General features: G+C 53.6%; 1 protein-coding gene across 50 annotated transcripts in view; it reads left to right on the forward strand.

Annotated features, from left to right (window-relative positions):
- DMBT1 (deleted in malignant brain tumors 1) overlaps window positions 1-26,959 on the forward strand; it is a 104,349-nt gene that overhangs the window by 40,989 nt on the left and 36,401 nt on the right. For 38 of the 50 annotated variants that reach the window (XM_045164153.1, XM_045164158.1, XM_045164164.1 and 35 more), the window contains 24 exons: window positions 3,466-3,495; window positions 5,051-5,080; window positions 5,637-5,960; window positions 6,736-6,765; window positions 7,338-7,364; window positions 8,433-8,756; window positions 9,530-9,559; window positions 10,132-10,158; window positions 11,228-11,551; window positions 12,332-12,361; window positions 13,920-13,949; window positions 14,505-14,828; window positions 15,608-15,637; window positions 16,220-16,246; window positions 17,322-17,645; window positions 18,426-18,455; window positions 19,031-19,057; window positions 20,127-20,450; window positions 21,231-21,260; window positions 22,820-22,849; window positions 23,401-23,724; window positions 24,500-24,529; window positions 25,102-25,128; window positions 26,198-26,521. In XM_045164153.1, the coding sequence (XP_045020088.1) occupies window positions 3,466-3,495; window positions 5,051-5,080; window positions 5,637-5,960; window positions 6,736-6,765; window positions 7,338-7,364; window positions 8,433-8,756; window positions 9,530-9,559; window positions 10,132-10,158; window positions 11,228-11,551; window positions 12,332-12,361; window positions 13,920-13,949; window positions 14,505-14,828; window positions 15,608-15,637; window positions 16,220-16,246; window positions 17,322-17,645; window positions 18,426-18,455; window positions 19,031-19,057; window positions 20,127-20,450; window positions 21,231-21,260; window positions 22,820-22,849; window positions 23,401-23,724; window positions 24,500-24,529; window positions 25,102-25,128; window positions 26,198-26,521 (3,057 nt within the window). Of the gene's footprint in view, window positions 1-1,271; window positions 1,299-2,361; window positions 2,686-3,465; window positions 3,496-5,050; window positions 5,081-5,636; window positions 5,961-6,735; window positions 6,766-7,337; window positions 7,365-8,432; window positions 8,757-9,529; window positions 9,560-10,131; window positions 10,159-11,227; window positions 11,552-12,331; window positions 12,362-13,919; window positions 13,950-14,504; window positions 14,829-15,607; window positions 15,638-16,219; window positions 16,247-17,321; window positions 17,646-18,425; window positions 18,456-19,030; window positions 19,058-20,126; window positions 20,451-21,230; window positions 21,261-22,819; window positions 22,850-23,400; window positions 23,725-24,499; window positions 24,530-25,101; window positions 25,129-26,197; window positions 26,522-26,959 lie in introns of all 50 variants that reach the window. The other 12 variants (XM_045164154.1, XM_045164155.1, XM_045164199.1 and 9 more) reach the window with 10 other exon arrangements.

Raw genomic sequence — 26,959 nt, forward strand, 5'->3', positions numbered from 1 at the left:
TGCTTTGCTTTTTTAGTATATTAGCTTTTATCAGGCCCCTGGGCATGTAGATGGAGAATTAGAACAGAAACACACACCAAAAGTGACATTAAGCCTTTTGCTCCATGCCCCAGTGCAAACCAGGGGCAGAAGAGCACAGGTCTGCCAGGAGGTCTCTGAGCAGGGGGCATGGGCTGGGGCTGCTGGTTGCCCCGGTTCTGCCTTCTGAGTCCTGGACCGTGGCTCCTCCAAGCAACTGGGAAGCACGGTCTGGGCACCAGGTCTGCTGTGAGCAGGGCAGTGGCCCCTGTGTGACCTGCCAGGCACCACCTTGCCATCCTCTAAGGTGGAGCCTGACAGATCACACATGGGACTTGACCTGCAGCTGGCGCCCCATCTCAGTGTCTCAGTGGATCTATAAAACTGTGGGCCTGACGATTGGCTCCGGGTCCACTGTGTCATCAAGACACAGAGTCAATCACCTTGACTTTGGAAATAAGAGATGCTGGTCTGCTGGGACCTCTCAGGAGGAGCATCTTTGGAGGGTTGAGGATGGCAGAGGCCCCGCCCTCCATGGCAGAGCAGGTGCATGCACTGACCCCTCACCTGGTCTGCATCTTAGCATCACCCCTTTGCCCCATGGAGCCCGTTCTGTGCACTGTGTCTGACCTGCCTTCTCTCTCCCCCAGCTGCCCAGACCCATTCCACGGTTTGTGCCAGGTGAGTCCTGCTGCCTCTTGACTCTGGATGTCCCCTCCCGCCAGTAACCCTCAGGGCCCCCAACCGGCAGCCCCAGGAGGGGACTGTGGAGGTTTTCCACCTCTCAGTACCTGCTCTGGTCACTCTAGAGCACATAGACGGTTCCAGATGAGCCATAATTCAGGCATCTGATGCTCTGAACTGGCTCAGTGATTTCAGACTCCCCAGAGCTTTGGGTGACAGGATGGTGTGTCCTGGGGTCATTTCTGCTTGAATCCATTCTCTGGACCAAGAGTTTTGTGTATGGAGAGGACAGAGCTTTCTCCTAGCCTCCACCCAAGGCCAAGTCTAGGTGTTTATATTACCAAGAACTACCCAGTCAGCAGGACATGCTGATGGCTCTGTGGGCTGTGCCACCTCAGATGAGTATGTACCTTTGATGACATGATCTGGGCTCACAGCAAACTCTCAGAAAAAGCTTCTTCTCCCCAGACTGTGGAGCCCCTCAGAACCCATTATCCTGATCCCAGTCACAGGAACTAGACCAGAATTCTACGGACCTTCTTTGTAATCCTGCTCTGTTTCCCCTCCAGATTGGTGGTATCCAACAACTGACTATGGTGAGCGTCATTCAGATCCTGCTCAACTACCAGCATGCAACATCACAGTCCACAGACACGGGTGCAGTTCTTGCCTCTTGGGTCCAGGTTCTGAGGTTACTACCTCATCTAATCTGGACGGTTGCCTTCACTTGCCAGAGTTATGGATAAGCTTTACCTACGAGTTGTGCCATATGTTACTCAGAATGCTTTTGTTTGCAAGTATTAGGATGGCCGCTCACACTCTCTTAATTTGGGCTGGTGCCACGGCCTACATATCGAGGATATTGAGCCATAAGGCAACCTTCAGGTACAGCAGGATCCAGAAGTTCCAATACTCTTTGTCCCGTGCACTTTTCTGTCCTCTGCTTGGTTTTGTTATGAGCTTCACTGTCAGTGGCTTCCTGCCAGGGGGCAACTGTCAGCCACAAGTCTCCTGCCACAGGAGGAAAGAGCCTTTTGTTCTCGATGTTGAGCAGAAAGTCCTGGAGGGATTGTGAACAGCCTGCTGGTAATAGGTGCCTTCTCCCCAGTCATCTCCAAGTCCTCCAATGATATTCAACAATTCCAAGGTTATTTCAGGATTCAAGCTTAAAAAAAAAGCTTCAAGCGACACTTTGTGTGTGAAAGTACCTGAATACGTACTGAGTGGGAAAGTCTTCAGAATAACCTTGGGCTGATGGAGTGGATCCCATTAGGGGTGAATGGCCGATCTTGGCACCTTGGTGGGATTGGGAAGCTGTGTCAGTGGTCTCCTTTGCAGAGGCTCATTCTATGCCAGAGGTCTGGGATATAGGTTGCCCACACAGGCTGTGGGCTTCCCCTCTTCCCACCTGCATCCTGAGACAGGATTCAGTGTCTGAATTGCCGAATTTGGGAATGCCATTAAGGAACATGCAGAGCTAGTCCACAGTGCAGTCAAGGTTTCTATCACACAGCCATCAGAGATAAAGACCTGTTCAGTCAAGTCCTTATGGACTCACTGCCTAGACCTCGCAGCCTTTCCCTGGAAGAATTCTGAATCTCAGTCCTAGTGCCTTTCCTTCAGGAGAACAGGAGGCTGACTTTTCCTGTCTCCGTCCAGGAACCGAATCGGGTTTGGCCCTGAGGCTGGTGAACGGAGGTGACAGGTGTCAGGGCCGCGTGGAGGTCCTGTACCGAGGCTCCTGGGGCACCGTGTGTGACGACAGCTGGGACACCAATGATGCCAACGTGGTCTGCAGGCAGCTGGGCTGTGGCTCGGCCATTTCGGCCCCAGGAGGTGCCCGGTTCGGTCAGGGCTCAGGGCCCATTGTCCTGGACGACGTGGGGTGCTCAGGCTATGAGACCTACCTGTGGAGCTGCTCCCACAGCCCCTGGAACACACACAACTGTGGACACAGCGAGGATGCCAGCGTCATCTGCTCAGGTGGGTCTCAAATAAGCTGGGTGCCCTTCTCTGGAGGTGGTTTTTTGCTTACATTCTGATCCCCTTGCAAAGCACTCTCTACATTTCCCTTTCCCTTGAAATCCTCTTAGTGCTTTGCTTATTCAGTATATTAGCTTTTGTCTGACCCCTGGGCATGTAGATTGAGAATTACAAAAACGAAAGAAACCAAACGGAAAGTGACATTTCGCTCCATGCCCCAGTGCAAACCAGAAGCAAAGAGCGCATGTCTGCCAGGAGTTCTCTGAGCAGAGATCATGGGCTGGGGCTGCCAGTGGCCCCGGTTCTGCCCCCTGAGCCCTGGACCATGGCCCCTGCAAGGAACCGGGAAGCACGGTCTAGACACCAGAACTGCTGTGAGCAGGGCAGTGGCCCCTGTGTGACCTGCCAGGCACCGCCTCGTCATCCCCTAAGGTCGAGCCTGAGAGATCACACACGGGACTTGAACTGGAGCTGGGACCCTGTCTCACTCCTCAGTGGATCCATAAAAGCTGTGAGCCCGGCAACTGACTCTGGATCCCCTGTGTCATCAAGACACAGAGTCAATCACCTTGACTTTGGAAATAAGGATTGCTAGTCTGCCGGGACCTCTCAGCAGAGCATCTTTGGAGGGTTGAGGATGGCAGAGGCCCCGCCCTCCATGGCAGAGCAGGTGCACGCACTGACCCCTCACCTGGTCTGCATCTTAGTATCACCCCCATTACGCCTGTGGAGCCCCTTCTGTACTATGTGTCTGACCTGCCCTCTTTCTCTCTTTCCCAGCTGCCCAGACCCAGCCCACGGTTGTGCCAGGTGAGTCCTGCTGCCTCTTGACCCCAGGATGTCCTCTCCCCAGCAGTCAGCCCCATGGCCCCCAGCCAGCAGCCCCAGGAGGCAACTGAGGAGGTTTTCTACCTCTCAGTACCTGCCCTGGTCACTCTAGAGCACGTAAATGGTTCCAGATGAGCCATAAGACAGGCATCCTCTGGACTGGCTCAAGATTTCAGGACTTCGTGGCTACACAGTGTCTCCCAGAGCTTGGGTGACAGGGTGGTCTGTCCTGGGGTCATTTCTGCTTGAACGTATTCTCAGGACCGAGAGTTCTGTGTATGGAGAGGACAGAGCTTTTTCCTGTCCTCCACCCCAGGTGGAGTCTCGGTGATGCTATCACCAAGAAGTACCCAGTCAGCAGGGCATGCTGACGGCTCTATGTGCTGTGCCACCTCGTTAGATGAGTGTGTGCCTTTGATGACATGATCTGGGCTCACAGCAAACTCTCAGAAAAGGCTTCTTCTCCCCAGACCGTGGAGTCCCTCAGATCCCACTGTCCTGTTCCTGGTCATAGGAACGAGACCTACCTTGATTCTACTGAGCTTCATTGTAATCCTGCTGTTTCCCCTCCAGAATGGTGGTATCCGACAACTAGTTATGGTAGGCGTCACTTGGATGCTGCCGAACTCTCAGGGTTCAGTGTCTAAATCTGGCTTAAAGCTCTGTGTTCGCCACCTCATTCTATGTCAGGGATTCCGTCTACTCATCAGAACTGTGGATAACCTTCTCCTACCCGTTAGAGAATGTATTAGTCAGGCTGTTTCAGTTTCCATGTGGTAAGATTTCAACTGACGCTCAAGCTGGACTAGGACCTAGTAACTTTCATGTCTAAGACATTTAGTCATAGTTCTGTCTTCAGGTACAGCTGGATCCAGAGGTTCCAGGACTATCTGTCTAACCACTTTCAGACCTCCGATTTTTATGTGTTTGGGCTTCACTCTAACTTTCCTTCCTGTCATGGGGGCAGGGGTCAGCTCCAAGTCTACATCCCAACAGGAAGAAAGAGCCTCTTTGTTCTAGACCTTCAGCTGACAAGTCCTGGAGAGCCTGGCAGACTCAGGTTCTGCCTCCTGAGTCCTGGACCGTGGCTCCTCAAGGAACTGGGAAGCACGGTCAGGGCACCAGGTCTGCTGTGAGCAGGGCAGTGGCCCCTGTGTGACCTGCCAGGCACCGCCTAGTCATCCCCTAAGGCCGAGCCTGACAGATCACACACGGGACTTGACCTGGAGCTGGAGCCCTGTCTCTGCCTCAGTGGACCTATAAAAGCTGTGAGGCTGACGATTGGCTTCGGGTCCACTGTGTCATCAAGACATAGAGTCAATTACCTTGATATTGGAAATAAGAGATGCTGGTCTGTTGGGACTTCTCAGGAGGAGCCTCTTTGGAGGGTTGAGGATGGCAGAGGGCCCCCCACCCATCCATGGCGGAGCACGTGCATGGACTGACCCCTCAGCTGCTCTGAACTTAGCATCCCCCCCTTAGCCCACGTGAAGACCCTTCTGTGCACTGTGTCTGACCTGCGTTCTCTCTCCCCCAGCTACCGAGACCCAGACCACGGTTGTGCCAGGTGAGTCCTGCTGCCTTTTGACTCCAGGATGTCCCCTCCCCCACCGTCACCCCCAGGATTCAAGCTTAAAAAAAAAAAAAGGTTCAAGCTACACTTTGTGTGTAAAAGTACCTGAATACGTACTGAGTGGAAAAGTCTTCAGAATACCCTTGGGCTGATGGAGTGGGTTCCCACATAGGGGTGAACGGCCGAACCTGGCACCCTGGTGGGAATGGGTAGCTAGTGTAAGTGGTCTCCAGCTGCAGAAGGTCATTATATCCCGGAGGTCTGGGATGTAAGCTGTGGGCTTCCCACCAGCATCCTGAGACAGGATTCAGTGCCTGAATTGCTGAGTTTGGGGATGCCATCAAGGAACCTGCAGAGCTAGTCCACAGTGCAGTCGAGGTTTCTATCACATAGCCATCGGAGATAAAGAGTGAGGACCACGCTCAGTCAAGTCCTTATGGACTCACTGCCTAGACTTCGGCAGCCTTTCCCTGGAAGAATTCTGAATCTCAGTCCTAGTGCCTTTTCCTTCAGGAGAAACAGGAGGCTGACTTTTCCTGTCTCCGTCCAGGAACCGAATCGGGTTTGGCCCTGAGGCTGGTGAATGGAGAACACAGGTGTCAGGGCCGGGTGGAGGTCCTGTACCGAGGCTCCTGGGGCACCGTGTGTGACGACAGCTGGGACACCAATGATGCCAACGTGGTCTGCAGGCAGCTGGGCTGTGGCTCGGCCATTTCGGCCCCAGGAGGTGCCCGGTTCGGTCAGGGCTCAGGGCCCATTGTCCTGGACGACGTGGGCTGCTCAGGGCATGAGACCTACCTGTGGAGCTGCTCCCACAGCCCCTGGAACACACACAACTGCGGACACAGCGAGGATGCCAGCGTCATCTGCTCAGGTGGGTCTCAAATATGCTGGGTGCGCTTCTCTGGAGGTGGTTTCTTGCTCACATTCTGATCCCCTCGCGAAGCACTCTCTACATTTCCCTTTCCCTTGAAATCCTCTTAGTGCTTTGCTTATTTGGTATATTAGCTTTTGTCTGACCCCTGGGCATGTAGATTGAGAATTACAAAAACGAAAGAAACCAAACGGAAAGTGACATTTCGCTCCATGCCCCAGTGCAAACCAGAGGCAAAGAGCGCATGTCTGCCAGGAGTTCTCGGAGCAGAGGGCATGGGCTGGGGCTGCTGCTGGCCCCGGTTCTGCCTTCTGAGTCCTGGACCGTGGCCCCTCCAAGGAACTGGGAAGCACAGTCTAGACACCAGAACTGCTGTGAGCAGGGCAGTGGCCCCTGTGTGACCTGCCAGGCACCGCCTCGTCATCCCCTAAGGTCGAGCCTGACAGATCACACATGGGACTTGACCTGCAGCTGGCGCCCCATCTCAGTGTCTCAGTGGATCCATAAAATTGTGGGCCTGACGATTGGCTCCGGGTCCACTGTGTCATCAAGACACAGAGTCAATCACCTTGACTTTGGAAATAAGAGATGCTGGTCTGCTGGGACCTCTCAGGAGGAGCATCTTTGGAGGGTTGAGGATGGCAGAGGCCCCGCCCTCCATGGCAGAGCAGGTGCATGCACTGACCCCTCACCTGGTCTGCATCTTAGCATCACCCCTTTGCCCCATGGAGCCCGTTCTGTGCACTGTGTCTGACCTGCCTTCTCTCTCCCCCAGCTGCCCAGACCCATTCCACGGTTGTGCCAGGTGAGTCCTGCTGCCTCTTGACTCTGGATGTCCCCTCCCGCCAGTAACCCTCAGGGCCCCCAACCGGCAGCCCCAGGAGGGGACTGTGGAGGTTTTCCACCTCTCAGTACCTGCTCTGGTCACTCTAGAGCACATAGACGGTTCCAGATGAGCCATAATTCAGGCATCTGATGCTCTGAACTGGCTCAGTGATTTCAGACTCCCCAGAGCTTTGGGTGACAGGATGGTGTGTCCTGGGGTCATTTCTGCTTGAATCCATTCTCTGGACCAAGAGTTTTGTGTATGGAGAGGACAGAGCTTTCTCCTAGCCTCCACCCAAGGCCAAGTCTAGGTGTTTATATTACCAAGAACTACCCAGTCAGCAGGACATGCTGATGGCTCTGTGGGCTGTGCCACCTCAGATGAGTATGTACCTTTGATGACATGATCTGGGCTCACAGCAAACTCTCAGAAAAAGCTTCTTCTCCCCAGACTGTGGAGCCCCTCAGAACCCATTATCCTGATCCCAGTCACAGGAACTAGACCAGAATTCTACGGACCTTCTTTGTAATCCTGCTCTGTTTCCCCTCCAGATTGGTGGTATCCAACAACTGACTATGGTGAGCGTCATTCAGATCCTGCTCAACTACCAGCATGCAACATCACAGTCCACAGACACGGGTGCAGTTCTTGCCTCTTGGGTCCAGGTTCTGAGGTTACTACCTCATCTAATCTGGACGGTTGCCTTCACTTGCCAGAGTTATGGATAAGCTTTACCTACGAGTTGTGCCATATGTTACTCAGAATGCTTTTGTTTGCAAGTATTAGGATGGCCGCTCACACTCTCTTAATTTGGGCTGGTGCCACGGCCTACATATCGAGGATATTGAGCCATAAGACAACCTTCAGGTACAGCAGGATCCAGAAGTTCCAATACTCTTTGTCCCATGCACTTTTCTGTCCTCTGCTTGGTTTTGTTTATGAGCTTCACTGTCAGGTGGCTTCCTGCCAGGGGGCAACTGTCAGCCACAAGTCTCCTGCCACAGGAGGAAAGAGCCTTTTGTTCTCGATGTTGAGCAGAAAGTCCTGGAGGGATTGTGAACAGCCTGCTGGTAATAGGTGCCTTCTCCCCAGTCATCTCCAAGTCCTCCAATGATATTCAACAATTCCAAGGTTATTTCAGGATTCAAGCTTAAAAAAAAAGCTTCAAGCGACACTTTGTGTGTGAAAGTACCTGAATACGTACTGAGTGGGAAAGTCTTCAGAATAACCCTGGGCTGATGGAGTGGATCCCATTAGGGGTGAATGGCCGATCTTGGCACCTTGGTGGGATTGGGAAGCTGTGTCAGTGGTCTCCTTTGCAGAGGCTCATTCTATGCCAGAGGTCTGGGATATAGGTTGCCCACACAGGCTGTGGGCTTCCCCTCTTCCCACCTGCATCCTGAGACAGGATTCAGTGTCTGAATTGCCGAATTTGGGAATGCCATTAAGGAACATGCAGAGCTAGTCCACAGTGCAGTCAAGGTTTCTATCACACAGCCATCAGAGATAAAGACCTGTTCAGTCAAGTCCTTATGGACTCACTGCCTAGACCTCGGCAGCCTTTCCCTGGAAGAATTCTGAATCTCAGTCCTAGTGCCTTTTCCTTCAGGAGAAACAGGAGGCTGACTTTTCCTGTCTCCGTCCAGGAACCGAATCGGGTTTGGCCCTGAGGCTGGTGAATGGAGAACACAGGTGTCAGGGCCGGGTGGAGGTCCTGTACCGAGGCTCCTGGGGCACCGTGTGTGACGACAGCTGGGACACCAATGATGCCAACGTGGTCTGCAGGCAGCTGGGCTGTGGCTCGGCCATTTCGGCCCCAGGAGGTGCCCGGTTCGGTCAGGGCTCAGGGCCCATTGTCCTGGACGACGTGGGCTGCTCAGGGCATGAGACCTACCTGTGGAGCTGCTCCCACAGCCCCTGGAACACACACAACTGCGGACACAGCGAGGATGCCAGCGTCATCTGCTCAGGTGGGTCTCAAATATGCTGGGTGCGCTTCTCTGGAGGTGGTTTCTTGCTCACATTCTGATCCCCTCGCGAAGCACTCTCTACATTTCCCTTTCCCTTGAAATCCTCTTAGTGCTTGCTTATTTGGTATATAGCTTTTGTCTGACCCCTGGGCATGTAGATTGAGAATTACAAAAACGAAAGAAACCAAACGGAAAGTGACATTTCGCTCCATGCCCCAGTGCAAACCAGAGGCAAAGAGCGCATGTCTGCCAGGAGTTCTCGGAGCAGAGGGCATGGGCTGGGGCTGCTGCTGGCCCCGGTTCTGCCTTCTGAGTCCTGGACCGTGGCCCCTCCAAGGAACTGGGAAGCACAGTCTAGACACCAGAACTGCTGTGAGCAGGGCAGTGGCCCCTGTGTGACCTGCCAGGCACCGCCTCGTCATCCCCTAAGGTCGAGCCTGACAGATCACACATGGGACTTGACCTGCAGCTGGCGCCCCATCTCAGTGTCTCAGTGGATCCATAAAATTGTGGGCCTGACGATTGGCTCCGGGTCCACTGTGTCATCAAGACACAGAGTCAATCACCTTGACTTTGGAAATAAGAGATGCTGGTCTGCTGGGACCTCTCAGGAGGAGCATCTTTGGAGGGTTGAGGATGGCAGAGGCCCCGCCCTCCATGGCAGAGCAGGTGCATGCACTGACCCCTCACCTGGTCTGCATCTTAGCATCACCCCTTTGCCCCATGGAGCCCGTTCTGTGCACTGTGTCTGACCTGCCTTCTCTCTCCCCCAGCTGCCCAGACCCATTCCACGGTTGTGCCAGGTGAGTCCTGCTGCCTCTTGACTCTGGATGTCCCCTCCCGCCAGTAACCCTCAGGGCCCCCAACCGGCAGCCCCAGGAGGGGACTGTGGAGGTTTTCCACCTCTCAGTACCTGCTCTGGTCACTCTAGAGCACATAGACGGTTCCAGATGAGCCATAATTCAGGCATCTGATGCTCTGAACTGGCTCAGTGATTTCAGACTCCCCAGAGCTTTGGGTGACAGGATGGTGTGTCCTGGGGTCATTTCTGCTTGAATCCATTCTCTGGACCAAGAGTTTTGTGTATGGAGAGGACAGAGCTTTCTCCTAGCCTCCACCCAAGGCCAAGTCTAGGTGTTTATATTACCAAGAACTACCCAGTCAGCAGGACATGCTGATGGCTCTGTGGGCTGTGCCACCTCAGATGAGTATGTACCTTTGATGACATGATCTGGGCTCACAGCAAACTCTCAGAAAAAGCTTCTTCTCCCCAGACTGTGGAGCCCCTCAGAACCCATTATCCTGATCCCAGTCACAGGAACTAGACCAGAATTCTACGGACCTTCTTTGTAATCCTGCTCTGTTTCCCCTCCAGATTGGTGGTATCCAACAACTGACTATGGTGAGCGTCATTCAGATCCTGCTCAACTACCAGCATGCAACATCACAGTCCACAGACACGGGTGCAGTTCTTGCCTCTTGGGTCCAGGTTCTGAGGTTACTACCTCATCTAATCTGGACGGTTGCCTTCACTTGCCAGAGTTATGGATAAGCTTTACCTACGAGTTGTGCCATATGTTACTCAGAATGCTTTTGTTTGCAAGTATTAGGATGGCCGCTCACACTCTCTTAATTTGGGCTGGTGCCACGGCCTACATATCGAGGATATTGAGCCATAAGACAACCTTCAGGTACAGCAGGATCCAGAAGTTCCAATACTCTTTGTCCCATGCACTTTTCTGTCCTCTGCTTGGTTTTGTTTATGAGCTTCACTGTCAGGTGGCTTCCTGCCAGGGGGCAACTGTCAGCCACAAGTCTCCTGCCACAGGAGGAAAGAGCCTTTTGTTCTCGATGTTGAGCAGAAAGTCCTGGAGGGATTGTGAACAGCCTGCTGGTAATAGGTGCCTTCTCCCCAGTCATCTCCAAGTCCTCCAATGATATTCAACAATTCCAAGGTTATTTCAGGATTCAAGCTTAAAAAAAAAAGCTTCAAGCGACACTTTGTGTGTGAAAGTACCTGAATACGTACTGAGTGGGAAAGTCTTCAGAATAACCCTGGGCTGATGGAGTGGATCCCATTAGGGGTGAATGGCCGATCTTGGCACCTTGGTGGGATTGGGAAGCTGTGTCAGTGGTCTCCTTTGCAGAGGCTCATTCTATGCCAGAGGTCTGGGATATAGGTTGCCCACACAGGCTGTGGGCTTCCCCTCTTCCCACCTGCATCCTGAGACAGGATTCAGTGTCTGAATTGCCGAATTTGGGAATGCCATTAAGGAACATGCAGAGCTAGTCCACAGTGCAGTCAAGGTTTCTATCACACAGCCATCAGAGATAAAGACCTGTTCAGTCAAGTCCTTATGGACTCACTGCCTAGACCTCGGCAGCCTTTCCCTGGAAGAATTCTGAATCTCAGTCCTAGTGCCTTTTCCTTCAGGAGAAACAGGAGGCTGACTTTTCCTGTCTCCGTCCAGGAACCGAATCGGGTTTGGCCCTGAGGCTGGTGAATGGAGAACACAGGTGTCAGGGCCGGGTGGAGGTCCTGTACCGAGGCTCCTGGGGCACCGTGTGTGACGACAGCTGGGACACCAATGATGCCAACGTGGTCTGCAGGCAGCTGGGCTGTGGCTCGGCCATTTCGGCCCCAGGAGGTGCCCGGTTCGGTCAGGGCTCAGGGCCCATTGTCCTGGACGACGTGGGGTGCTCAGGCTATGAGACCTACCTGTGGAGCTGCTCCCACAGCCCCTGGAACACACACAACTGTGGACACAGCGAGGATGCCAGCGTCATCTGCTCAGGTGGGTCTCAAATAAGCTGGGTGCCCTTCTCTGGAGGTGGTTTTCTGCTTACATTCTGATCCCCTTGCAAAGCACTCTCTACATTTCCCTTTCCCTTGAAATCCTCTTAGTGCTTTGCTTATTCAGTATATTAGCTTTTGTCTGACCCCTGGGCATGTAGATTGAGAATTACAAAAACGAAAGAAACCAAACGGAAAGTGACATTTCGCTCCATGCCCCAGTGCAAACCAGAAGCAAAGAGCGCATGTCTGCCAGGAGTTCTCGGAGCAGAGGGCATGGGCTGGGGCTGCCAGTGGCCCCGGTTCTGCCCCCTGAGCCCTGGACCATGGCCCCTCCAAGGAACCGGGAAGCACGGTCTAGACACCAGAACTGCTGTGAGCAGGGCAGTGGCCCCTGTGTGACCTGCCAGGCACCGCCTCGTCATCCCCTAAGGTCGAGCCTGAGAGATCACACACGGGACTTGACCTGGAGCTGGGACCCTGTCTCACTCCTCAGTGGATCCATAAAAGCTGTGAGCCCGGCAACTGACTCTGGATCCCCTGTGTCATCAAGACACAGAGTCAATCACCTTGACTTTGGAAATAAGGATTGCTAGTCTGCCGGGACCTCTCAGCAGAGCATCTTTGGAGGGTTGAGGATGGCAGAGGCCCCGCCCTCCATGGCAGAGCAGGTGCACGCACTGACCCCTCACCTGGTCTGCATCTTAGTATCACCCCCATTACGCCTGTGGAGCCCCTTCTGTACTATGTGTCTGACCTGCCCTCTTTCTCTCTTTCCCAGCTGCCCAGACCCAGCCCACGGTTGTGCCAGGTGAGTCCTGCTGCCTCTTGACCCCGGGATGTCCTCTCCCCAGCAGTCAGCCCCATGGCCCCCAGCCAGCAGCCCCAGGAGGCAACTGAGGAGGTTTTCCACCTCTCAGTACCTGCCCTGGTCACTCTAGAGCACGTAAATGGTTCCAGATGAGCCATAAGACAGGCATCCTCTGGACTGGCTCAAGATTTCAGGACTTCGTGGCTACACAGTGTCTCCCAGAGCTTGGGTGACAGGGTGGTCTGTCCTGGGGTCATTTCTGCTTGAACGTATTCTCAGGACCGAGAGTTCTGTGTATGGAGAGGACAGAGCTTTTTCCTGTCCTCCACCCCAGGTGGAGTCTCGGTGATGCTATCACCAAGAAGTACCCAGTCAGCAGGGCATGCTGACGGCTCTATGTGCTGTGCCACCTCGTTAGATGAGTGTGTGCCTTTGATGACATGATCTGGGCTCACAGCAAACTCTCAGAAAAGGCTTCTTCTCCCCAGACCGTGGAGTCCCTCAGATCCCACTGTCCTGTTCCTGGTCATAGGAACGAGACCTACCTTGATTCTACTGAGCTTCATTGTAATCCTGCTGTTTCCCCTCCAGAATGGTGGTATCCGACAACTAGTTATGGTAGGCGTCACTTGGATGCTGCCGAACTCTCAGGGTTCAGTGTCTAAATCTTGGCTTAAAGCTCTGTGTTCGCCACCTCATTCTATGTCAGGGATTCCGTCTACTCATCAGAACTGTGGATAACCTTCTCCTACCCGTTAGAGAATGTATTAGTCAGGCTGTTTCAGTTTCCATGTGGTAAGATTTCAACTGACGCTCAAGCTGGACTAGGACCTAGTAACTTTCATGTCTAAGACATTTAGTCATAGTTCTGTCTTCAGGTACAGCTGGATCCAGAGGTTCCAGGACTATCTGTCTTAACCACTTTTCAGACCTCCGATTTTATGTGTTTGGGCTTCACTCTAACTTTCCTTCCTGTCATGGGGGCAGGGGTCAGCTCCAAGTCTACATCCCAACAGGAAGAAAGAGCCTCTTTGTTCTAGACCTTCAGCTGACAAGTCCTGGAGAGCCTGGCAGACTCAGGTTCTGCCTCCTGAGTCCTGGACCGTGGCTCCTCCAAGGAACTGGGAAGCACGGTCAGGGCACCAGGTCTGCTGTGAGCAGGGCAGTGGCCCCTGTGTGACCTGCCAGGCACCGCCTAGTCATCCCCTAAGGCCGAGCCTGACAGATCACACACGGGACTTGACCTGGAGCTGGAGCCCTGTCTCTGCCTCAGTGGACCTATAAAAGCTGTGAGGCTGACGATTGGCTTCGGGTCCACTGTGTCATCAAGACATAGAGTCAATTACCTTGATATTGGAAATAAGAGATGCTGGTCTGTTGGGACTTCTCAGGAGGAGCCTCTTTGGAGGGTTGAGGATGGCAGAGGGCCCCCCACCCATCCATGGCGGAGCACGTGCATGGACTGACCCCTCAGCTGCTCTGAACTTAGCATCCCCCCCTTAGCCCACGTGAAGACCCTTCTGTGCACTGTGTCTGACCTGCGTTCTCTCTCCCCCAGCTACCGAGACCCAGACCACGGTTGTGCCAGGTGAGTCCTGCTGCCTTTTGACTCCAGGATGTCCCCTCCCCCACCGTCACCCCCAGGATTCAAGCTTAAAAAAAAAAAAGGTTCAAGCTACACTTTGTGTGTAAAAGTACCTGAATACGTACTGAGTGGAAAAGTCTTCAGAATACCCTTGGGCTGATGGAGTGGGTTCCCACATAGGGGTGAACGGCCGAACCTGGCACCCTGGTGGGAATGGGTAGCTAGTGTAAGTGGTCTCCAGCTGCAGAAGGTCATTATATCCCGGAGGTCTGGGATGTAAGCTGTGGGCTTCCCACCTGCATGCTGAGACAGGATTCAGTGCCTGAATTGCTGAGTTTGGGGATGCCATCAAGGAACCTGCAGAGCTAGTCCACAGTGCAGTCGAGGTTTCTATCACACAGCCATCAGAGATAAAGAGTGAGGACCACGCTCAGTCAAGTCCTTATGGACTCACTGCCTAGACCTCGGCAGCCTTTCCCTGGAAGAATTTTGAATCTCAGTCCTAGTGCCTTTTCCTTCAGGAGAAACAGGAGGCTGACTTTTCCTGTCTCCGTCCAGGAACCGAATCGGGTTTGGCCCTGAGGCTGGTGAACGGAGGTGACAGGTGTCAGGGCCGGGTGGAGGTCCTGTACCGAGGCTCCTGGGGCACCGTGTGTGACGACAGCTGGGACACCAATGATGCCAACGTGGTCTGCAGGCAGCTGGGCTGTGGCTCGGCCATTTCGGCCCCAGGAGGTGCCCGGTTTGGTCAGGGCTCAGGGCCCATTGTCCTGGATGAGGTGGGGTGCTCAGGGCATGAGACCTACCTGTGGAGCTGCTCCCACAGCCCCTGGAACACACACAACTGTGGACACAGCGAGGATGCCAGCGTCATCTGCTCAGGTGGGTCTCAAATAAGCTGGGTGCACTTCTCTGGAGGTGGTTTCTTGCTCACATTCTGATCCCCTCGCGAAACACTCTCTACATTTCCCTTTCCCTTGAAATCCTCCCAGTGCTTTGCTTATTTAATATATTAGCTTTTGTCTGGCCCCTGGGTATGTAGATTGAGAATTACAAAAACAAAAGAAACCAAATGGAAAGTGACATTTCGCTCCATGCCCCAGTGCAAACCAGAGGCAAAAGAGTGCAGGTCTGCCAGGAGGTCTCTGAGCAGAGATCATGGGCCGGGGCTGCCAGTGGCCCCAGTTCTGCCTCCTGAGTCCTGGACTGTGGCCCCTCCAAGGAACTAGGAAGCACAGTCTGGCACCAGGACTGCTGTGAGCAGGGCAGTGGCCCCTGTGTGACCTGCCAGTCACCGCCTTGAAATTCCCTAAGGTCAAGCCTGACAGATCACACATGGGACTTGACCTAGACCTGGAGCCCTGTCTCACTGCCTCAGTGGATCCATAAAAGCTGTGAGCCCGGCAATTGACTCTGCATCCACTGTGTCATCAAGACATAGAGTCAATTACCTTGACATTGGAAATAAGAGATGCTGGTCTGTTGGAACTTCTCAGAAGGAGCCTCTTTGGAGGGTTGAGGATGGCAGAGCCCACCCCCCAGCCATGAGAGAGCAGGTGCACGCACTGACCCCTCACCTGCTCTAGATCTTAGCATCACTCCCTTTGCCCCGTGGAGCCCCTTCTGTACTATGTGTCTGACCTGCCCTCTTCCTCCCTCAGCTGCCCAGACCCAGTCCACGGTTGTGCCAGGTGAGTCCTGCTGCCTCTTGACCCCAGGATGTCCTCTCCCCAGCAGTCAGCCCCATGGTCCCCAACCAGTAGCCCCAGGAGGGAACTGAGGATGTTTTCCACCTCTCAATACCTTCCCAGGACCACAAAGACACTTCCAGATGAGCCATAAGACAGGCATCCTCTGGACTGGCTCAAGATTTTAGGACTTCGTGGCGACACAGTATCTCCCAGAGCTTGGATGACAGGGTGCTCTGTCCTGGGGTCATTTCTGCTTGAACGTATTCCTGGACCAAGAGTTATGTGTATGGAGAGGACAGAGCTTTTTCCTGTCCTCCACCCCAGATGGAGTCTAGGCGATGCTATTACCAAGAAGTACCCAGTCAGCAGGGCATGATGATGGCTCTATGGGCTGTGCCACCTCCTTAGATGAGTGTGTACCTTTGATGACGTGATCTGGGCTCACAAAAACTCTCAGAAAAGGCTTCTTCTTCCCGGACGGTGGAGCCGCTCAGATCCCACTGTCATGTCCCTGGTCATAGGAATGAGACCTACCTTGATTCTACCGACCTTCTTCGTAATCCTGCTTTGTTTCCCTTACAGATTGGTGGTATCCGACAACTGCCTATGGTAAGCTACATTAAGATCCTGCTAAATTACCAGCATGCCACACTCCAGTCCACAGACATGGATGCAGTTTTGGGGCCTTGGGTCCAGGTTCTAAGGTTACTACCTCATCTAATCTGGACGGTTGCCTTCACTTGCCAGAGTTATGGATAAGCTTTACCTACGAGTTGTGCCATATGTTACTCAGAATGCTTTTGTTTGCAAGTATTAGGATGGCCGCTCACACTCTCTTAATTAGGGCTCGTGCCTTGGCCTACATATCGAGGATATTGAGCCATAAGGCAACCTTCAGGTACAGCAGGATCCAGAAGTTCCAATACTCTTTGTCCCGTGCACTTTTCTGTCCTCTGCTTGGTTTTGTTTATGAGCTTCACTGTCAGGTGGCTTCCTGCCAGGGGGCAACTGTCAGCCACAAGTCTCCTGCCACAGGAGGAAAGAGTCTTTTGTTCTCGATGTTGAGCAGAAAGTCCTGGAGGGATTGTGAACAGCGTGCTGGTAATAGGTGCCTTCTCCCCAGTCATCTCCAAGTCCTCCAATGATATTCAACAATTCCAAGGTTATTTCAGGATTCAAGCTTAAAAAAAAAGCTTCAAGCGACACTTTGTGTGTGAAAGTACCTGAATATGTGTGAGTGGGAAGTCTTAAGAATACCCTTGGGCTGATGGAGTGGGTTCCCACGTAGGGGTGAATGGCCGATCTTGGCACCTTGGTGGGAATGGGAAGCTGTGTCAGTGGTCTCCTTTGCAGAGGCTCATTCTATCCCAGAGGTCTCGGATGTAGGTTGCCTACACAGGCTGTGGGCTTCCCTCCTCAGACCTGCATGCTGAGACAGGATTCAGTGCCTGAATTGCTGAATTTGGGGATGCCATCAAGGAACCTGCAGAGCTAGTCCACAGTGCAGTCGAGGTTTCTATCACACAGCCATCAGAGATAAAGAGTGAGGAGCAAGCTCAGTCAAGTCCTTATGGACTCACTGCCTAGACCTCGGCAGCCTTTCCCTGGAAGAATTCTGAATCTCAGTCCTAGTGCCTTTTCCTTCAGGAGAAACAGGAGGCTGACTTTTCCTGTCTCCGTCCAGGAACCGAATCGGGTTTGGCCCTGAGGCTGGTGAACGGAGGTGACAGGTGTCAGGGCCGCGTGGAGGTCCTGTACCGAGGCTCCTGGGGCACCGTGTGTGACGACAGCTGGGACACCAATGATGCCAACGTGGTCTGCAGGCAGCTGGGCTGTGGCTCGGCCATTTCGGCCCCAGGAGGTGCCCGGTTCGGTCAGGGCTCAGGGCCCATTGTCCTGGACGACGTGGGGTGCTCAGGGCATGAGACCTACCTGTGGAGCTGCTCCCACAGCCCCTGGAACACACACAACTGTGGACACAGTGAGGATGCCAGCGTCATCTGCTCAGGTGGGTCTCAAATAAGCTGGGTGCACGTCTCTGGAGGTGGTTTCTTGCTGACGTTCTGATCCCCTTGAGAAACACTCTCTACATTTCCATTTCCCTTGAAATCCCCTTAGTGCTTTGCTTTTTTAGTATATTAGCTTTTATCAGGCCCCTGGGCATGTAGATGGAGAATTAGAACAGAAACACACACCAAGAGTGACATTAAGCCTTTTGCTCCATGCCCCAGTGCAAACCAGGGGCAGAAGAGCACAGGTCTGCCAGGAGGTCTCTGAGCAGAGGGCATGGGCTGGGGCTGCTGGTTGCCCCGGTTCTGCCTTCTGAGTCCTGGACCGTGGCTCCTCCAAGCAACTGGGAAGCACGGTCTGGGCACCAGGTCTGCTGTGAGCAGGGCAGTGGCCCCTGTGTGACCTGCCAGGCACCACCTTGCCATCCTCTAAGGTGGAGCCTGACAGATCACACATGGGACTTGACCTGCAGCTGGCGCCCCATCTCAGTGTCTCAGTGGATCTATAAAAACTGTGGGCCTGAACGATTGGCTCCGGGTCCACTGTGTCATCAAGACACAGAGTCAATCACCTTGACTTTGGAAATAAGAGATGCTGGTCTGCTGGGACCTCTCAGGAGGAGCATCTTTGGAGGGTTGAGGATGGCAGAGGCCCCGCCCTCTATGGCAGAGCAGGTGCATGCACTGACCCCTCACCTGGTCTGCATCTTAGCATCACCCCTTTGCCCCATGGAGCCCGTTCTGTGCACTGTGTCTGACCTGCCTTCTCTCTCCCCCAGCTGCCCAGACCCATTCCACGGTTGTGCCAGGTGAGTCCTGCTGCCTCTTGACTCTGGATGTCCCCTCCCGCCAGTAACCCTCAGGGCCCCCAACCGGCAGCCCCAGGAGGGGACTGTGGAGGTTTTCCACCTCTCAGTACCTGCTCTGGTCACTCTAGAGCACATAGACGGTTCCAGATGAGCCATAATTCAGGCATCTGATGCTCTGAACTGGCTCAGTGATTTCAGACTCCCCAGAGCTTTGGGTGACAGGATGGTGTGTCCTGGGGTCATTTCTGCTTGAATCCATTCTCTGGACCAAGAGTTTTGTGTATGGAGAGGACAGAGCTTTCTCCTAGCCTCCACCCAAGGCCAAGTCTAGGTGTTTATATTACCAAGAACTACCCAGTCAGCAGGACATGCTGATGGCTCTGTGGGCTGTGCCACCTCATTAGATGAGTGTGTGCCTTTGATGACATGATCTGGGCTCACAGCAAACTCTCAGAAAAAGCTTCTTCTCCCCAGACTGTGGAGCCCCTCAGAACCCATTATCCTGATCCCAGTCACAGGAACTAGACCAGAATTCTACGGACCTTCTTTGTAATCCTGCTCTGTTTCCCCTCCAGATTGGTGGTATCCAACAACTGACTATGGTGAGCGTCATTCAGATCCTGCTCAACTACCAGCATGCAACATCACAGTCCACAGACACGGGTGCAGTTCTTGCCTCTTGGGTCCAGGTTCTGAGGTTACTACCTCATCTAATCTGGACGGTTGCCTTCACTTGCCAGAGTTATGGATAAGCTTTACCTACGAGTTGTGCCATATGTTACTCAGAATGCTTTTGTTTGCAAGTATTAGGATGGCCGCTCACACTCTCTTAATTTGGGCTGGTGCCACGGCCTACATATCGAGGATATTGAGCCATAAGGCAACCTTCAGGTACAGCAGGATCCAGAAGTTCCAATACTCTTTGTCCCATGCACTTTTCTGTCCTCTGCTTGGTTTTGTTTATGAGCTTCACTGTCAGGTGGCTTCCTGCCAGGGGGCAACTGTCAGCCACAAGTCTCCTGCCACAGGAGGAAAGAGCCTTTTGTTCTCGATGTTGAGCAGAAAGTCCTGGAGGGATTGTGAACAGCCTGCTGGTAATAGGTGCCTTCTCCCCAGTCATCTCCAAGTCCTCCAATGATATTCAACAATTCCAAGGTTATTTCAGGATTCAAGCTTAAAAAAAAAAGCTTCAAGCGACACTTTGTGTGTGAAAGTACCTGAATACGTACTGAGTGGGAAAGTCTTCAGAATAACCTTGGGCTGATGGAGTGGATCCCATTAGGGGTGAATGGCCGATCTTGGCACCTTGGTGGGATTGGGAAGCTGTGTCAGTGGTCTCCTTTGCAGAGGCTCATTCTATGCCAGAGGTCTGGGATATAGGTTGCCCACACAGGCTGTGGGCTTCCCCTCTTCCCACCTGCATCCTGAGACAGGATTCAGTGTCTGAATTGCCGAATTTGGGAATGCCATTAAGGAACATGCAGAGCTAGTCCACAGTGCAGTCAAGGTTTCTATCACACAGCCATCAGAGATAAAGACCTGTTCAGTCAAGTCCTTATGGACTCACTGCCTAGACCTCGGCAGCCTTTCCCTGGAAGAATTCTGAATCTCAGTCCTAGTGCCTTTTCCTTCAGGAGAAACAGGAGGCTGACTTTTCCTGTCTCCGTCCAGGAACCGAATCGGGTTTGGCCCTGAGGCTGGTGAATGGAGAACACAGGTGTCAGGGCCGCGTGGAGGTCCTGTACCGAGGCTCCTGGGGCACCGTGTGTGACGACAGCTGGGACACCAATGATGCCAACGTGGTCTGCAGGCAGCTGGGCTGTGGCTCGGCCATTTCGGCCCCAGGAGCTGCCCGGTTCGGTCAGGGCTCAGGGCCCATTGTCCTGGACGACGTGGGGTGCTCAGGGCATGAGACCTACCTGTGGAGCTGCTCCCACAGCCCCTGGAACACACACAACTGTGGACACAGCGAGGATGCCAGCGTCATCTGCTCAGGTGGGTCTCAAATAAGCTGGGTGCCCTTCTCTGGAGGTGGTTTTTTGCTTACATTCTGATCCCCTTGCAAAGCACTCTCTACATTTCCCTTTCCCTTGAAATCCTCTTAGTGCTTTGCTTATTCAGTATATTAGCTTTTGTCTGACCCCTGGGCATGTAGATTGAGAATTACAAAAACGAAAGAAACCAAACGGAAAGTGACATTTCGCTCCATGCCCCAGTGCAAACCAGAAGCAAAGAGCGCATGTCTGCCAGGAGTTCTCTGAGCAGAGATCATGGGCTGGGGCTGCCAGTGGCCCCGGTTCTGCCCCCTGAGCCCTGGACCATGGCCCCTGCAAGGAACCGGGAAGCACGGTCTAGACACCAGAACTGCTGTGAGCAGGGCAGTGGCCCCTGTGTGACCTGCCAGGCACCGCCTCGTCATCCCCTAAGGTCGAGCCTGAGAGATCACACACGGGACTTGAACTGGAGCTGGGACCCTGTCTCACTCCTCAGTGGATCCATAAAAGCTGTGAGCCCGGCAACTGACTCTGGATCCCCTGTGTCATCAAGACACAGAGTCAATCACCTTGACTTTGGAAATAAGGATTGCTAGTCTGCCGGGACCTCTCAGCAGAGCATCTTTGGAGGGTTGAGGATGGCAGAGGCCCCGCCCTCCATGGCAGAGCAGGTGCACGCACTGACCCCTCACCTGGTCTGCATCTTAGTATCACCCCCATTACGCCTGTGGAGCCCCTTCTGTACTATGTGTCTGACCTGCCCTCTTTCTCTCTTTCCCAGCTGCCCAGACCCAGCCCACGGTTGTGCCAGGTGAGTCCTGCTGCCTCTTGACCCCAGGATGTCCTCTCCCCAGCAGTCAGCCCCATGGCCCCCAGCCAGCAGCCCCAGGAGGCAACTGAGGAGGTTTTCTACCTCTCAGTACCTGCCCTGGTCACTCTAGAGCACGTAAATGGTTCCAGATGAGCCATAAGACAGGCATCCTCTGGACTGGCTCAAGATTTCAGGACTTCGTGGCTACACAGTGTCTCCCAGAGCTTGGGTGACAGGGTGGTCTGTCCTGGGGTCATTTCTGCTTGAACGTATTCTCAGGACCGAGAGTTCTGTGTATGGAGAGGACAGAGCTTTTTCCTGTCCTCCACCCCAGGTGGAGTCTCGGTGATGCTATCACCAAGAAGTACCCAGTCAGCAGGGCATGCTGATGGCTCTATGTGCTGTGCCACCTCATTAGATGAGTGTGTGCCTTTGATGACATGATCTGGGCTCACAGCAAACTCTCAGAAAAGGCTTCTTCTCCCCAGACCGTGGAGTCCCTCAGATCCCACTGTCCTGTTCCTGGTCATAGGAACGAGACCTACCTTGATTCTACTGAGCTTCATTGTAATCCTGCTGTTTCCCCTCCAGAATGGTGGTATCCGACAACTAGTTATGGTAGGCGTCACTTGGATGCTGCCGAACTCTCAGGGTTCAGTGTCTAAATCTTGGCTTAAAGCTCTGTGTTCGCCACCTCATTCTATGTCAGGGATTCCGTCTACTCATCAGAACTGTGGATAACCTTCTCCTACCCGTTAGAGAATGTATTAGTCAGGCTGTTTCAGTTTCCATGTGGTAAGATTTCAACTGACGCTCAAGCTGGACTAGGACCTAGTAACTTTCATGTCTAAGACATTTAGTCATAGTTCTGTCTTCAGGTACAGCTGGATCCAGAGGTTCCAGGACTATCTGTCTTAACCACTTTTCAGACCTCCGATTTTTATGTGTTTGGGCTTCACTCTAACTTTCCTTCCTGTCATGGGGGCAGGGGTCAGCTCCAAGTCTACATCCCAACAGGAAGAAAGAGCCTCTTTGTTCTAGACCTTCAGCTGACAAGTCCTGGAGAGCCTGGCAGACTCAGGTTCTGCCTCCTGAGTCCTGGACCGTGGCTCCTCCAAGGAACTGGGAAGCACGGTCAGGGCACCAGGTCTGCTGTGAGCAGGGCAGTGGCCCCTGTGTGACCTGCCAGGCACCGCCTAGTCATCCCCTAAGGCCGAGCCTGACAGATCACACACGGGACTTGACCTGGAGCTGGAGCCCTGTCTCTGCCTCAGTGGACCTATAAAAGCTGTGAGGCTGACGATTGGCTCCGGGTCCACTGTGTCATCAAGACATAGAGTCAATTACCTTGATATTGGAAATAAGAGATGCTGGTCTGTTGGGACTTCTCAGGAGGAGCCTCTTTGGAGGGTTGAGGATGGCAGAGGGCCCCCCACCCATCCATGGCGGAGCACGTGCATGGACTGACCCCTCAGCTGCTCTGAACTTAGCATCCCCCCCTTAGCCCATGTGAAGACCCTTCTGTGCACTGTGTCTGACCTGCGTTCTCTCTCCCCCAGCTACCGAGACCCAGACCACGGTTGTGCCAGGTGAGTCCTGCTGCCTTTTGACTCCAGGATGTCCCCTCCCCCACCGTCACCCCCAGGATTCAAGCTTAAAAAAAAAAAAGGTTCAAGCTACACTTTGTGTGTAAAAGTACCTGAATACGTACTGAGTGGAAAAGTCTTCAGAATACCCTTGGGCTGATGGAGTGGGTTCCCACATACGGGTGAACGGCCGAACCTGGCACCCTGGTGGGAATGGGTAGCTAGTGTAAGTGGTCTCCAGCTGCAGAAGGTCATTATATCCCGGAGGTCTGGGATGTAAGCTGTGGGCTTCCCACCAGCATCCTGAGACAGGATTCAGTGCCTGAATTGCTGAGTTTGGGGATGCCATCAAGGAACCTGCAGAGCTAGTCCACAGTGCAGTCGAGGTTTCTATCACACAGCCATCAGAGATAAAGAGTGAGGAGCAAGCTCAGTCAAGTCCTTATGGACTCACTGCCTAGACCTCGGCAGCCTTTCCCTGGAAGAATTCTGAATCTCAGTCCTAGTGCCTTTTCCTTCAGGAGAAACAGGAGGCTTTTCCTGTCTCCTTCCAGGAACCGAATCGGGTTTGGCCCTGAGGCTGGTGAATGGAGAACACAGGTGTCAGGGCCGGGTGGAGGTCCTGTACCGAGGCTCCTGGGGCACCGTGTGTGACGACAGCTGGGACACCAATGATGCCAACGTGGTCTGCAGGCAGCTGGGCTGTGGCTCGGCCATTTCGGCCCCAGGAAATGCCCGGTTCGGTCAGGGCTCAGGGCCCATTGTCCTGGATGAGGTGGGGTGCTCAGGGCATGAGACCTACCTGTGGAGCTGCTCCCACAGCCCCTGGAACACACACAACTGCGGACACAGCGAGGATGCCAGCGTCATCTGCTCAGGTGGGTCTCAAATAAGCTGGGTGCCCTTCTCTGGAGGTGGTTTCTTGCTCACATTCTGATCCCCTCACGAAGCACTCTCTACATTTCCCTTTCCCTTGAAATCCTCTTAGTGCTTTGCTTATTTGGTATAATAGCTTTTGTCTGACCCCTGGGCATGTAGATGGAGAATTACAAAAACGAAAGAAACCAAACGGAAAGTGACATTTCGCTCCATGCCCCAGTGCAAACCAGAGGCAAAGAGCGCATGTCTGCCAGGAGTTCTCTGAGCAGGGGGCATGGGCTGGGGCTGCTGCTGGCCCCGGTTCTGCCTTCTGAGTCCTGGACCGTGGCCCCTCCAAGGAACTGGGAAGCACAGTCTAGACACCAGAACTGCTGTGAGCAGGGCAGTGGCCCCTGTGTGACCTGCCAGGCACCGCCTCGTCATCCCCTAAGGTCGAGCCTGACAGATCACACATGGGACTTGACCTGCAGCTGGCGCCCCATCTCAGTGTCTCAGTGGATCCATAAAATTGTGGGCCTGACGATTGGCTCCGGGTCCACTGTGTCATCAAGACACAGAGTCAATCACCTTGACTTTGGAAATAAGAGATGCTGGTCTGCTGGGACCTCTCAGGAGGAGCATCTTTGGAGGGTTGAGGATGGCAGAGGCCCCGCCCTCCATGGCAGAGCAGGTGCATGCACTGACCCCTCACCTGGTCTGCATCTTAGCATCACCCCTTTGCCCCATGGAGCCCGTTCTGTGCACTGTGTCTGACCTGCCTTCTCTCTCCCCCAGCTGCCCAGACCCATTCCACGGTTGTGCCAGGTGAGTCCTGCTGCCTCTTGACTCTGGATGTCCCCTCCCGCCAGTAACCCTCAGGGCCCCCAACCGGCAGCCCCAGGAGGGGACTGTGGAGGTTTTCCACCTCTCAGTACCTGCTCTGGTCACTCTAGAGCACATAGACGGTTCCAGATGAGCCATAATTCAGGCATCTGATGCTCTGAACTGGCTCAGTGATTTCAGACTCCCCAGAGCTTTGGGTGACAGGATGGTGTGTCCTGGGGTCATTTCTGCTTGAATCCATTCTCTGGACCAAGAGTTTTGTGTATGGAGAGGACAGAGCTTTCTCCTAGCCTCCACCCAAGGCCAAGTCTAGGTGTTTATATTACCAAGAACTACCCAGTCAGCAGGACATGCTGATGGCTCTGTGGGCTGTGCCACCTCAGATGAGTATGTACCTTTGATGACATGATCTGGGCTCACAGCAAACTCTCAGAAAAAGCTTCTTCTCCCCAGACTGTGGAGCCCCTCAGAACCCATTATCCTGATCCCAGTCACAGGAACTAGACCAGAATTCTACGGACCTTCTTTGTAATCCTGCTCTGTTTCCCCTCCAGATTGGTGGTATCCAACAACTGACTATGGTGAGCGTCATTCAGATCCTACTCAACTACCAGCATGCAACATCACAGTCCACAGACACGGGTGCAGTTCTTGCCTCTTGGGTCCAGGTTCTGAGGTTACTACCTCATCTAATCTGGACGGTTGCCTTCACTTGCCAGAGTTATGGATAAGCTTTACCTACGAGTTGTGCCATATGTTACTCAGAATGCTTTTGTTTGCAAGTATTAGGATGGCCGCTCACACTCTCTTAATTTGGGCTGGTGCCACGGCCTACATATCGAGGATATTGAGCCATAAGGCAACCTTCAGGTACAGCAGGATCCAGAAGTTCCAATACTCTTTGTCCCGTGCACTTTTCTGTCCTCTGCTTGGTTTTGTTTATGAGCTTCACTGTCAGGTGGCTTCCTGCCAGGGGGCAACTGTCAGCCACAAGTCTCCTGCCACAGGAGGAAAGAGTCTTTTGTTCTCGATGTTGAGCAGAAAGTCCTGGAGGGATTGTGAACAGCCTGCTGGTAATAGGTGCCTTCTCCCCAGTCATCTCCAAGTCCTCCAATGATATTCAACAATTCCAAGGTTATTTCAGGATTCAAGCTTAAAAAAAAAAGCTTCAAACGACACTTTGTGTGTGAAAGTACGTGAATACGTACTAATTGGGAAAGTCTTCAGAATAACCCTGGGCTGATGGAGTGGATCCCATTAGGGGTGAATGGCCGATCTTGGCACCTTGGTGGGATTGGGAAGCTGTGTCAGTGGTCTCCTTTGCAGAGGCTCATTCTATGCCAGAGGTCTGGGATATAGGTTGCCCACACAGGCTGTGGGCTTCCCCTCTTCCCACCTGCATCCTGAGACAGGATTCAGTGTCTGAATTGCCGAATTTGGGAATGCCATTAAGGAACATGCAGAGCTAGTCCACAGTGCAGTCAAGGTTTCTATCACACAGCCATCAGAGATAAAGACCTGTTCAGTCAAGTCCTTATGGACTCACTGCCTAGACCTCGGCAGCCTTTCCCTGGAAGAATTCTGAATCTCAGTCCTAGTGCCTTTTCCTTCAGGAGAAACAGGAGGCTGACTTTTCCTGTCTCCGTCCAGGAACCGAATCGGGTTTGGCCCTGAGGCTGGTGAATGGAGAACACAGGTGTCAGGGCCGGGTGGAGGTCCTGTACCGAGGCTCCTGGGGCACCGTGTGTGACGACAGCTGGGACACCAATGATGCCAACGTGGTCTGCAGGCAGCTGGGCTGTGGCTCGGCCATTTCGGCCCCAGGAGGTGCCCGGTTCGGTCAGGGCTCAGGGCCCATTGTCCTGGACGACGTGGGCTGCTCAGGGCATGAGACCTACCTGTGGAGCTGCTCCCACAGCCCCTGGAACACACACAACTGCGGACACAGCGAGGATGCCAGCGTCATCTGCTCAGGTGGGTCTCAAATATGCTGGGTGCGCTTCTCTGGAGGTGGTTTCTTGCTCACATTCTGATCCCCTCGCGAAGCACTCTCTACATTTCCCTTTCCCTTGAAATCCTCTTAGTGCTTTGCTTATTTGGTATATTAGCTTTTGTCTGACCCCTGGGCATGTAGATTGAGAATTACAAAAACGAAAGAAACCAAACGGAAAGTGACATTTCGCTCCATGCCCCAGTGCAAACCAGAGGCAAAGAGCGCATGTCTGCCAGGAGTTCTCGGAGCAGAGGGCATGGGCTGGGGCTGCTGCTGGCCCCGGTTCTGCCTTCTGAGTCCTGGACCGTGGCCCCTCCAAGGAACTGGGAAGCACAGTCTAGACACCAGAACTGCTGTGAGCAGGGCAGTGGCCCCTGTGTGACCTGCCAGGCACCGCCTCGTCATCCCCTAAGGTCGAG

Source organism: Bubalus bubalis, chromosome 23 (genome assembly GCF_019923935.1).
Source record: "Bubalus bubalis isolate 160015118507 breed Murrah chromosome 23, NDDB_SH_1, whole genome shotgun sequence".
NCBI lineage: Eukaryota > Metazoa > Chordata > Mammalia > Artiodactyla > Bovidae > Bubalus > Bubalus bubalis.